Source organism: Bufo bufo, chromosome 1 (genome assembly GCF_905171765.1).
Source record: "Bufo bufo chromosome 1, aBufBuf1.1, whole genome shotgun sequence".
NCBI classification, from domain to species: Eukaryota; Metazoa; Chordata; class Amphibia; order Anura; family Bufonidae; genus Bufo; species Bufo bufo.
Window position 1 is genome coordinate 69,102,856 of NC_053389.1, and position 13,241 is coordinate 69,116,096.

The window sequence follows — 13,241 nt, forward strand, 5'->3', positions numbered from 1 at the left end:
ATACTGCCCTGGCATTCTAGGGGCCCTAATGTGTGGTAAGTAGTTTGAAATCAAAATGTGTAAAAAATGACCTGTGAAATCCTAAAGGTGCTCTTTGGAATGTGGGCCCCTTTGCCCACCTAGGCTGCAAAAAAAGTGTCACACATGTGGTATTGCCGTACTCAGGAGAAGTTGGGCAATGTGTTTTGGGGTGTCATTTTACATATACCCATGCTGGGTGAGATAAATATCTTGGTCAAATGCCAACTTTGTATAAAAAAATGGGAAAAGTTGTCTTTTGCCAAGATATTTCTCTCACCCAGCATGGGTATATGTAAAATGACACCCCAAAAAACATTGCCCAACTTCTCCTGAGTACGGCAATACCACATGTGTTACACTTTTTTGCAGCCTAGGTGGGCAAAGGGGCCCACATTCCAAAGAGCACCTTTCGGATTTCACCGGCCATTTTTTACAGATTTTGATTTCAAACTACTTACCACACATTAGGGCCCCTAGAATGCCAGGGCAGTATAACTACCCCACAAGTGACCCCATTTTGGAAAGAAGACACCCCAAGGTATTTCGTGATGGGCATAGTGAGTTCATGGAAGTTTTTATTTTTTGTCACAAGTTAGTGGAATATGAGACTTTGTAAGAAAAAAAAAATCATCATTTTCCGCTAACTTGTGACAAAAAATAAAAAGTTCTATGAACTCACTATGCCCATCAGCGAATACCTTAGGGTGTCTACTTTCCGAAATGGGGTCATTTGTGGGGCGTTTGTACTGTCTGGGCATTGTAGAACCTCAGGAAACATGACAGGTGCTCAGAAAGTCAGAGCTGCTTCAAAAAGCGGAAATTCACATTTTTGTACCATAGTTTGTAAACGCTATAACTTTTACCCAAACCATTTTTTTTTTACCCAAACATTTTTTTTTATCAAAGACATGTAGAACAATAAATTTAGAGAAAAATTTATATATGGATGTCGTTTTTTTTGCAAAATTCTACAACTGAAAGTGAAAAATTTAATTTTTTTGCAAATAAATCTGTAAATTTCGAATAACTAAAAAAGTAAAAATGTCAGCAGCAATGAAATACCACCAAATGAAAGCTCTATTAGTGAGAAGAAAAGGAGGTAAAATTCATTTGGGTGGTAAGTTGCATGACCGAGCAATAAACCGCTAAAGTTGTGGAGTGCCGATTTGTAAAAAAGGGCCTGGTCCCTAAGGGGGTATAAACCTGTGGTCCTTAAGTGGTTAAAGGGGTTCTCTGGGAATTAAGAAAATAAAATGACTGAAAATACTTAAATATTACTTTATTATAAATTTATTCCCAAATACCTTTCATTAGTTCTAATGGCTCATTTTGTTTTGGGAGAAATCATCAGGAGAAAAAAAATGGCCGCTGTCCTATTAGTACATACAATACCTGTCCTAATCACACAGCAGGACAAGTTACTTCACAACACTGAGCTAAAGAGCTGCCTCATCCTCTTCTCTTCTTGTCAGGGATTATGGTCCTTAATACAGCTGATAAGATCTTCAGCTGAATCTCTGTAGGAATGGAGTTCATCAGGAAACATGACGTACAGAGAGGAGGTGGGGATGTGGCTAATAAGCAGCAGCTCTTGTATCTAGTCTTCATTATAGTCTGTCCTGTCTGTATTTGGTAATATATTTATAACAAAGTAATATTTAAGTATTTTTATTTTCTTAATTCCTGGAGACCCCCTTTAAGTATGGCATGGAGGCAATTGATTGGCTAAGCAACATTTTCTGAGTGTCGAGAGAGACCATGAAGCAGAGAGCAGCAGGTGACCGGGGCAGCGTCAGAATGGGAGTTGCGGGGATCAGTGAAGTCAGTATGCTTTTAAAAAAAAAGTTTTGGACCCCTTTGTGAGCTGCTTTAACCTCTTCTCAACATGTGACGTACGTCACATGTCGGGTCTTTAAAGATGGCTCCCGCTCCTGAGCAGAGCGAACGCCATAGCAACCGGGTGCCTACTGTTTCTTACCACAGACACCCGCGGGTAATGCCGATCGTGGACATTTAACCCATCAGATGCCGTGGTCAAACCTGACCACGGCATCTGAGCGCGCTAGAAACCGAAAGCATGGACTTCTGGTGATGCTCCGGCTTTCCCGTGTGGTGATCGGAGGAACCAGAGCTTGTGTGCGGCAGCTCCTTTCATAGTCTTGCTTGTAAAAGGGCTCTTTAGGAAAGTAGTAAAATCAACATTGACTCCAATGCTAGCGCGTAATGGGTATTGCCGCGTGCGTAAACACCTGTACTATCAAAATATAAAAGTATTAATCCCATACGGAAACAGGCGAAATGAAAAAAGGGTCAAAATGGCCGATTTGCTATTTTTTTGGTCGGTTCTCCTCCCACAAAAATTAAATAAATAGTGATCAAAAATTCGTACACGCCCCAGAATGGTATCAATGGAAAGTACACACAAAAATGAGCCCTCATACAGCTCTGCCCACATAACTACAAAAAAGTCATAGGGGTCAGAAAATGACAGCAAAAATAAAAAATTTCGAGTTTTTTTTTTTTACAGCACAGCAATGCAAGGAAAAGTTTACATATGTGGTATCGCTGGATTCAAACTCACCTGGAGAATGAAGATCACAAGTCAGTTTTACCGCCATAATGAAAGCCGTAAAAAAAAATATTAAACCTGAGGCAAAATAGCATTTTTTTCCCAATTCGACCAACTTTGGAATTTTTTTTTATCACTTCCCGCTACATTCTATGCAATATTAAATGAGGCCGTTTGAAATTACAACTTGTCCCGCAAAAAAAGGGGCTTATACAACAATGCGAATGGAAAAATAAAAAAGTTATGCCTCTGGGAAGGCGGGGAGTAAAAAACAAAAAAGCAAAGTCAAAAAAACCTGCGGGGTAGAAAGGGTTAAAGGTAATTTTTATTTACTGGACAACCCTGTCCTCAAGCTACTGATCTAGAAATGGATTACAGTGTGCCAAACATTTCTGGGACTTGGCATTTTTCGCTTCTTCTTTTTCTGTATATTGCATATAAAACCTAATATCATGAGTACCTGGAAAGAACCTTGATTAGCTTGTCCTATTCTTTGTGGAAAGTGTTGTCCGATTTAGAAAACCCATCTGCGTTATGTACACCCTAGTAGAGAGTTTTGAGTTAACTTGGGGGGGAGGGGGGGGGGGCTCTCTGTCAAGGACCCTCATCTCTTGACCCGAAGGGGAGATCAACTACAAAGTACATCTCTCACTCTGGAGGACCTGTCCCATCCTGCATTACAGAGCCAGTCCACTGATTTCAATGGGCATTTTGTAATTCTTGAATTTTTCTGTGGTGGCACTGCGAGTAAAAATATAATACTCAATGCCAGGATTCCCCACAGATTACAGCTAATTGCTGAGGTCGCAGTAGGGGGGCACTTTGTGATTAGCTTATAACAAGTAACAATTGTCCAAACCAGAGAACCTCTTTAGATATCGATGGCCTATCAGGATAGGTCATAAATATCAGATCGGTGGGGGTGGTCCAAAGTCGGCCACTAATTTATGTGAGTCCATAATGTTCCAACAGTGGAAATGTTACCCACATTTAATCTCATCTTCTGTATTAATATCCATGTGAAATACACCTCCCTTGGCTTTCCATAGGAAATCCTCACTGCTGTTCATACAGCAATGGAAAAAATAAGAGACTGTACGTATTTAAGCAGATTCCACATGGAAAGTAGCCACACATGGATTAGCCCCATTTAATAGAGGCAATCAACAGTCCAATCCAAAAGCATAAAAAACTGCAAATCCACATAAAATTTTTCCACATTTGAACATGGTCTAACACTGTAGTTGTGGTTTAGACAGTCTGAAGAACTTAGGAATATGGAGGATTCTGATGATAAGAAGTGGAACGAAGTTGAAAAGCTGAGAACCCAATCACACCTTTGTAACTGTATTTCCCTCCACCTGTCCTCCCCGTTCTCTGTCCATGGCGGTCAACTCTTCCTTTAGCTGAGCTGGCTCAGGCCGAGGGTGCAACAGTGGATTCCAACCAGGGTAAGCCGCTCTTTGAACCGTCTGAAAGTCATTGCTGAAGACAAAGAAGAATTTCAATGATTTTAAGTATGCTTATTAGGATCACTAACCATCTTGAGTAAGACGCTATCCAGCTTCCTACCTGTAGAATGGGTTCACGGTCAGGTTGTCAGTGGGTGGAAGGGCTGGCCTGCTGGGCTCTATGGTATGGCAGCCAGAGAAGTCACTTTGATACTTGGTCATCAGTTCCACTGGAGATCGTTTGATGACATTTTTTAGAAGAGATTCCTTAATTATTTGCTTCTTTTCCAGCGGCAGAGGATGAAACGTGGACTGATGTGTTGTAGTCATGAAGTGTTCACCTAAAAGTGGATATTTTGTATGCATTGAGTTTAACTTATGTATTGTATAAAGCATCGGTCAGCAACCTTCAGCACTCCAGATGCTGTAAAACTACAACCTCCAGCATGCACAATTGCTCGGCTGTTCTTGTAACTTTCACCTGAAGTAAAATAAGCATTCTGGGAGTTGTAGTTTCAGAACAGCTGGAGTGCCGGAGGTTGCTGATCCCTGATATAAAGTATTACCAAGTAGCCAGGTAGAACATCCTAAGTCAACAGTGGTGGATATTCCAAACCTCGCCATTAAAGTATAAAATGAAGATAGCTGCCTTCAAATGTCAAACCTATAAATTCTATAATGGGTGCACAATGTAGTTCTTTTTTCAGAACCATTCCATTTATGACCAGGATATTGATAATAAAGACCGATGAGGGACTTGCGGTGCATTTATAGTTTTGAACCTATAAAAGTTTCTGGAAACTCTTTGGCCCCAAAAATTACAGAAAACAGATAATAATGCACTAACACAATAGATGGAAGCATTATATATGGACTAAGCCCTCACTCTGATATGATAAAATCTAAGACTCTAAGACAATATATTTTGATCAAAACACATCTGTACCTGCCTACCCACGCCAAGGTGGTCTCAGTCAGGCAGGTCCTACTCTATACCTTCCTATGCAGTTGTGCATCTATGTTCAGGAGAGCAGACCCTGCACATATAGTGTGATGCTCCTAGTTACCTCTATGTGCATCCAGCAACCAATGAGAGGAGGAGCACACACACCTACATGTACCACCTAATCAAGGTCGTCTGTTTGATAGGAGGGGCAAAAGTGCACAGGAATGCTACTCCCAATATAAAATAGAAGCGCATTCACATTTGAAGGTGCCTCTTCCTCAGGTGTAAACTCTTTGGCCACTTTCAGACAACCGTATTGAGATCCGCCAGTATTTTGGCTCAGGATTCCTGATGACATACTGACGGAAATGATACGCCCATGTGAATAGCTCTATTCATTTACCATACATTAGCAGCAGATTCCGGGACATAAAATCCGGAATATATACGGATTGAAAATACGCCTGTCTAAAAGTGGTCTTTCAAGGTTACATATTGAAAGTCTAGCCTGTCATTCCTAGGAGTCTTTTATTTTCAACCTCTTAAGAATGCAGTCTAGTGTGGTAAATAGAGATGAGCGAAGTTCTGAAAACTTCAATTCGGCTGCTTCGCCGAATTTCACATAGAAATTCACTTTGTCACAAAGCGCATTTCTTTGTGAGTAGCGGGAGCAATGATGGGAGTCGGAGATGGTGCCGCTTCCTTCATAGAACCTCTCAGATGCCACGTTCATAGGTGATCGCGGCATCTGAGATGACCATTGAGGACTGTCAGGGAATAATCTGTTTAAATATATATATTTTTAAATACTCACCTTATCCATTTGCTCACGAAGAGTCCACCACAGCCATCTTGATTGAAGATCCAGTGCAAAATCTCGTGCGGTGCGTGATAACATAATTACTGTGGCCGGTTTGGGGAAGTCATACATCACCTCGCGTGAGATTTCGCATGGGATTTTAAATCAAGATGGCCACGGTGGACTCTTTGCACGCAAATGGATGGTGTGTGTCACAGTCGTTACCTCTGGCTGTGACCTTCTGTCTGTGCTCTCGCTGCAGCTCCGTTCCTGTGTGTCATTTGTGGTTCTTTATGGGTTAACTCCCCTGTGTTCCTTTTAGGAGTTAATCCTCTGTCTGCTCCATGGGTGTGGCCTCTCTGCTGCACCCATGGAACCTGTATATAAGGCTGAGGTTTCCTCAGTTCTGGGTCAGCTCTCCTGGTGTGTGCTGTCTTGTCCTGCTCCTGTTTGTACTCTCTCTCCCATGCTGCTGACCCATGGGATCCGTGTCTGTCTGTGCTCTGTGGGTTTCCCTACTTGTTAATTGACGTCCTCTTTCCCGTCCTCTTTCCTGTCTTTCTATTATCTGTTCTGCCAGTTATGTTTTAGTTACTTTTTGTTTATTCATATGTCTGTGTTCAGCAAGCCCTTGCTGCACCTTTCTTTGCAGCAGAGTGGCATGCACAAGGCCACGCAGTATACCACTGGTGGAGCAAGTCCTTCTCTGCTCATTGTCACTCTTGTTTCCTTGCTATGTATTTCTGCTTGTGTTATTAGTTGCCCTGTTTTGTATTTGCCTGTCTGTTATGTTTGCCTATGTGCCGTCGGTACCTTCTGGTACCTGTTGTCCATTCGTTCCTGCTGTCACTGTCTAGTTCACGCTCCAGAGTGGACCCTGGCAACTTCCTGCGGCAAAGCCTAACCCTACCTTCTGGGGCTCTAGTGAATACCACGAGTTGCTTAGTCACGCCCCTCTGGAGTATTACTAGACAGTGGCGCAGTGGGGGTTTTCTCCCACTGTGCTGACGGTACATAGAGCTCATGTTTTGTCTGTGCTGCCTTCCCTGGTTTTTTGTTTGTGCAATAAACTGTGTGTCTGTACCTGATTTCCGTTTGTTTATTGCTTGACGACGCGGTGGTCTCTCCTGGGACCCCCAACTCGTGACAGTGTGTATGAATTTTTTTTACCGCCATTTTGAGGAAAATGTATTCGTTACTACGAAGCACAAGGAAATTCGGCATTGCGGCAAATTGAATTTTCCCTGAAATTCGGATCGAAGTCCACTTTGTGAACTTCGATTCGCTCAACACTAGTGGTAATTAAGGCTCGACAATTTTTTTATTTTTTGTGTTTGATCTGCGCATTTGATATAAATCCACAAATATTTTTTTTTCTGTTGACGTAGCCATATGATTGCTTTTTTTATGCAGGTTACCCTAAAATTTTGGGGAGCTGAAAATATGAAAAAACAACATAATTGCACCATTGTTTTTAGAGTTTTATTACTGTGTTCACTGTGCAGTAATAATGACATTTTAACCCCTTAAGGACTCAGCCCTATTTCACCTTAAGGACTTGGCCATTTTTTGCAAATCTGACCAGTGTCACTTTAAGTGCTGATAACTTTAAAACGCTTTGACTTATCCAGGCCATTCTGAGATAATTTTTTCGTCACATAGTGTACTTCATGACACTGGTAAAATGAAGTAAAAAATAATAATTTTTATTTATAAAAAAATACCAAATTTACCCAAAATTTGTAAAAAAATAGCAAATTTCCAAGTTTGAATTTCTCTACTTCTGTAATACATAGTAATACCTCCAAAAATAGTTATTACTTTACATTCCCCATATGTCTACTTCATGTTTGGATAATTTTGGGAATGATATTCTATTTTTTGGGGATGTTACACGGCTTTGAAGTTTAGAAGCAAATCTTGAAATTTTTCAGAAATTTTCAAAAACCCAATTTTTAGGGACCAGTTCAGCTATGAAGTCACTTTGCGAGGCTTACATAATAGAAACCACCCAAAAATGACCCCATTCTATAAACTACACCCCTCAAGGTATTCAAAACTGATTTTACAAACTTTGTTAACCCTTTAGGTGTTCCACAAGAGTTAATGGCAAATGGTGATAAAATTTCAGAATTTAAATTTTTGGGCAAATTTTCCATTTTAATAAATTTTTTCCAGTAACAAAGCAAGGGTTAACAGCCAAACAAAATGCTATATTTATTGCCCCGATTCTGTAGTTTGCAGAAACATGCCATATGTGGCCGTAAACTACTGTACGGGCACACAGTAGGGCGTAGAGGGAAAGGTGTGCCGTATGGTTTTTAGAAGGTAGATTTTGCTGGACTGTTTTTTTGACACCATGTCCCATTTGAAGCCCCCCAATGCACCCCTAGAGTAGAAACTCCATAAAAGTGACCCCATCTAAGAAACTACACCCCTCAAGGTATTCAAAACTGATTTTACAAACTTTGTTAACCCTTTAGGTGTTGCACAAGAATTAATGGAAAATAGAGATACAATTTCAAAATTTCACTTTTTTGGCAGATTTTCCATTTCAATATTTGTTTTCCAGTTACAAAGCAAGGGTTAACAGCCAAACAAAACTCATTATTTATAGCCCTGATTCTGTAGTTTACAGAAACACCCCATATGTGGTCGTAAACTGCTGTACGGGCACACGGCAGGGCGCAGAAGGAAAGGAATGCCATACGGTTTTTGGAAGGCAGATTTTGCTGGACTGTTTTTTTTGACACCATGTCCCATTTGAAGCCCCCCTGATGCACCCCTAGAGTAGAAACTCCAAAAAAGTGACCCCATTTTAGAAACTACGGGATAGGGTGGCAGTTTTGTTGGTACTAGTTTAGGGTACATATGATTTTTGGTTGCTCTATATTACACTTTTTGTGAGGCAAGATAACAAGAAATAGCTTTTTTGGCACCGTTTTTTTTTTGTTATTTACAACATTCATCTGACAGGTTAGATCATGTGGTTTTTATAGAGCAGGTTGTCACGGACGCGGCGATACCTAATATGTACCGTATTTATCGGCGTATAACACGCACTTTTTCCCCCTGAAAATAGGGGGCAAATCATGTATGCGTGTTATACGCCGATATTCACTGCGCTGTATGAGCCGGGAGAGAGGAGGGGCTGGAGTCCGTAACTAGGGGCGGGGCCCGGTGCAGTCACTGTACTCTTACACCGGGCCCCGCCGCTCACCGAAGTATTTATAAACTTGAATCCTTATCCTGTTATTAGGCTGCCCTCTCCCATGTTCCCATGTCCCCCCTGTATCCCCACAGCACTTACTTAAGCTTCAATAGCAGGCAGAGCGGACGGCAGCAGTAACGTCACTCACTGACGTCGAGCGCCTGCTCCGCCCCCTTTATGAATGAAGCAGGCGGAGCAGACGCGCGACGTCAGTGAGTGACGTTACTGGTGCCGTCCGCCCTGCCTGCTATGGTAGCGTGTGAATCGTAAGTGCTGTGGGGATACAGGGGGGACATGGGAACATGGGAGAGGGCAGCCTAATAACAGGATAAGGATTCACGTTTATAAATACTTCGGTGAGCGGCGGGGCCCGGTGTATTGGGGGACACTGTTATGAGGGGGATCTGTGGATGACATATAGCAGTGTCATCCACAGATCCCCCCCATAACAGTTCCATCCACAGATCCCCCCACCCCATAGCAGTACAATTTGAAATGGACACTGTTATGAGGGGGATCTGTGGATGACATATAGCAGTGTCATCCACAGATCCCCCCCATAACAGTTCCATCCACAGATCCCCCCACCCCATAGCAGTACAATTTGAAATTTATTTTTTTTCCCTGAAATTTCCCTTAAAATGAAGGGTGCGTGTTATACGCCAGTGCGTGTTATACGCCGATAAATACGGTATACAATTTTTTTATTTATGTAAGTTTTACACAATGATTTCATTTTTGAAAAAAAAAAATCATGTTTTAGTGTCTCCATAGTCTGAGAGTCATAGTTTTTTCAGTTTTTGGCCATTATCTTAGGTAGGGTCTCATTTTTTGTGGGATGAGATGACGGTTTGATTGGCACTATTTTGGGGTGCATATGACTTTTTGATCGCTTGCTATTATATTCTTTGTGACGTAAGATGACAAAAAATTGCTTTTTTTTACATCGTTTTTATTTTAAAAAAATTACGGTGGTCATCTGAGGGGTTAGTTCATGTAATATTTTTATAGAGCCGGTTGATATGGACGCGGCGATACCTAATATGTATACTTTTTTTTATTTATGTAAGTTTTACACAATGATTTCATTTTTGAAACAAAAAAAATCATGTTTTAGTGTTTCCATAGTCCAAGAGCCATAGTTTTTTCAGTTTTTGGGCGATTATCTTGAGTAGGGTATCATTTTTGCGAGATGAGATGACGGTTTGATTGGTACTATTTTGGCATACATGCGACTTTTTTTAATCACTTTTATTACCTTTTTTGGGAAGTAAGGTGGGCAAAATTTCAATTTTCTCATAGTTTTTATTTATTTATTTTTATGGCGTTCACCGTGCGGGAAAAGTAACATGACCGTTTTATAGATCAGGTCGCTACGGACGCGGAGATACCTAATATGTGTAGTGTATTTAATTTTAAAAAATTTTATTCAGTGATAAATGTGTTTTTTTTTATCTTTACTTTTCTCACTTTTCTTTTTCATTTTTTTGACCCAGACCCATTTGGTTCTTGAAGATCCAGTGGGTCTGATGTCTGTATATTACAGTACAGTACACTATATAGTGTATTGTACTGTATTTTACTTACACTTTGAACAGATCTATGCCTTTAGCACAGATCTGTTCAGCACCATGGACAGCAGGATGCCTGAGAAGGCGTCCGGTTGCCATGGGAACCTTCCCCGTCTGCCACAACTGAGCAGACGGGGAAGGGTAAGGAGGGGGGCTCCCTCCCTCTGTCACCCCATCATGTCTGGGGGCTGCAAAAGCACAGCAGCCCATGGAGGGAGCTCCCTGACCCTGACTTTTTACCTTTTCCATACAGCGGTCTGTACGGACCGAGGTATGGAAAGGGTTAAACGGCTGAAATCTGCACAGATGTCAGCCATTTATACCAGAGTGTCAGCAATTTGCTGACACTCTGGTATAACCACTGGACACTAATGAATTTTCAAGAGGAGGTGGGCCTGCCGCACCGCCCGCCTCCCGCACCGCCTGCAACACCCCCCCTGCACCACCCGCCGGCATAAAATCATTCAGGGGGGGTGAAAAATCGACATTTTGGGCATTTTAAAGTTTCTGATCGCGGGGATCAGAAACTGCAGAAAGCGCTGCAAACCACAGGTCTGAATTGACCTGCGGTTTGCGCCGATCGCCGATAAGGGGGGGTCACAGGACCCCCCCCCCCCGGCGTTTTGACAGGATGCCCGCTGAATGATTTCAGCGGGCATCCCGTTCTGATTAACCCGCGCGGCGCCGCAATCGCATTTTAAAGCCATGACGTACCGGTACGTCATGGGTCCTTATGGACTCGGGAAACATGCCATACCGGTACGTCATGCGTCCCTAAGGGGTTAAAGGGAACCTGTCATCAACTTTATGCTGACCTCACTGAGGACAGAAATGCTGATTTCAGCAGTGTGTCACTCATGAGCTAAAAGGAAGTGGTTGCTGAGAACCAGCATCATAATCATTGCAGCACAGGCCTTGAAAAGAGTCAAATCTACTTGAGAAGAGTCATGGTTATTCATAATCTCCTGCACTCTCACCCATCTGCTGATGTTTGGCAGTTCTCTCCTAGAGAAAAAGGGAGAAAACTAGGTAGTAGCCTGTCAACCATTGGCAGGGAGGGCAGGAATTTATGAAAAACCATGACTTCTCAGGTGGCCGTGACTCTTTTCCAGGCCTAGTCTGCAATGATTGTGATTAGAGATGAAAAATTTGGTTCGATCTGAATTTATTCGTGGCAAATCGTGTTAAAAAACGTCTACTTCCTGGTTGCAGAAAGCCTTTATAGTGGTGTAGAACACTGTGCCTTGCAGTAACATGCATAGGGAGTATGCTGTAGTAGTGAAACAATACTGTGAGTCAGTATAACATGTAGATGACAGGCTTCGCTCTTAGAATCAATGCACACTTCCCTATTTGGGCAGTTACGGGGCCAAAACTGACCAAATAACTCAAGTGTGAACTCAGCCTTACAGGTCAATGTTAGCGCCAGGTATAAAGAACCGTGCAGGGGCCCGAGATCCTACGATAGCACTCCTTTTACACCAATTCACTGATTCCACATAGATTTCTACATAACCTGTTCTATTAAACACTTATACAAGTAGAGCCCCCCCCTTTCCCCCGACAGTGGAGAGGGTGTCAGTGGAGCATCTGCCTTCACTCGGTCAGCATTTGGTCAGTAATCCATCAGTATTGCTAAAGCCAAAAAAACCAGGAGTGGATCCAAAACAGATGACACGTGAATGAAATATTTGCATGTCTTCTGTGTTTTGTACCCACTCCTGCTTTTGGCTACCAAATCATGAGCCAATTCTGATGCAAAATAGGGACCATGTCATGCAAGCCTTACGGTTGTTACATAGACAGGATTCATTGTGCGTCTCATTTTTCCTTCCTTCTGACAGATCAGAAAAAGGGTCAAATAAATGATGACGTCAGCCAGGCCGAAAGGCAAAAAAGTGGCCAGTCATGAAGTGGGGAGGATGAGAACAGCATGAGAAGTCCACAGAGTGGCCCTTTGACATAGTGGTGAGGCGGAAGCAGCATGAGGAGACCACAGGGTGGCCCAATGACAGAGTCTGGAGGTGGCAGCAGCATCAGGAGGCCAAAGAGTGGCACAATGACAGAGTGTGGAGGTGGCGGCAGCAGCAGCATCAGGAGGAGGATACAGGGTGGCACAATGACAGTGTGGAGGTGGAAGCAGCAGCATCAGGAGGCCACAGAGTGGCGCAATGACAAAGTGTGGAGGTGGCGGCAGCTGCAGCATCAGGAGGAGGCCACGTAGTGGCACAATGGCAGTGTGGAGGTGGCAGCAGCAGCATCAGGAGACCACAGAGTGGCACAATAACATAGCGTGGAGGCAGCAGCAGCGTCAGGAGGAGGCCACATGGTGGCACAATGACAGTGTGGAGGTGGCAGCAGCATCAGGAGGCCACAGAGTGGCACAATGACAGTGTGGAGGTGGAAGCAGCAGCATCAGGAGACCTGAGTGGTGAGGTGGCAGCAGCATCAGGAGACCACAGAGTGACCCGTTGACAGAGTGGGGAGGTGGGAGGCAATACCAGTACCATCTGAAGATAGTGGGTGAAAGAAGGAGTACTTGGCATCAGATGTGTGGCATCAGGCAGGTGGCAGCATCAGAATAGTAGCTGAGGCAGGTAGCCAGAAGAAACTGGTATCTTTTGTCAATGTGTTGGTGTGGCACCATGGATGATATAGTCTGATGCATCAGGT

General features: G+C 42.9%; 1 protein-coding gene across 1 annotated transcript in view; it reads right to left on the reverse strand.

Annotated features, from left to right (window-relative positions):
* Positions 1 to 13,241, reverse strand: part of LOC120988871 (stabilizer of axonemal microtubules 1-like) — a 44,666-nt gene that overhangs the window by 8,786 nt on the left and 22,639 nt on the right. The window contains exons 6-7 of the mRNA XM_040416661.1: positions 4,163 to 4,382; positions 3,928 to 4,075 (exon numbers count right to left, since the gene is read on the reverse strand). Of these exons, the coding sequence (XP_040272595.1) occupies positions 3,928 to 4,075; positions 4,163 to 4,382 (368 nt within the window). The remainder of the gene's footprint in view (positions 1 to 3,927; positions 4,076 to 4,162; positions 4,383 to 13,241) is intronic.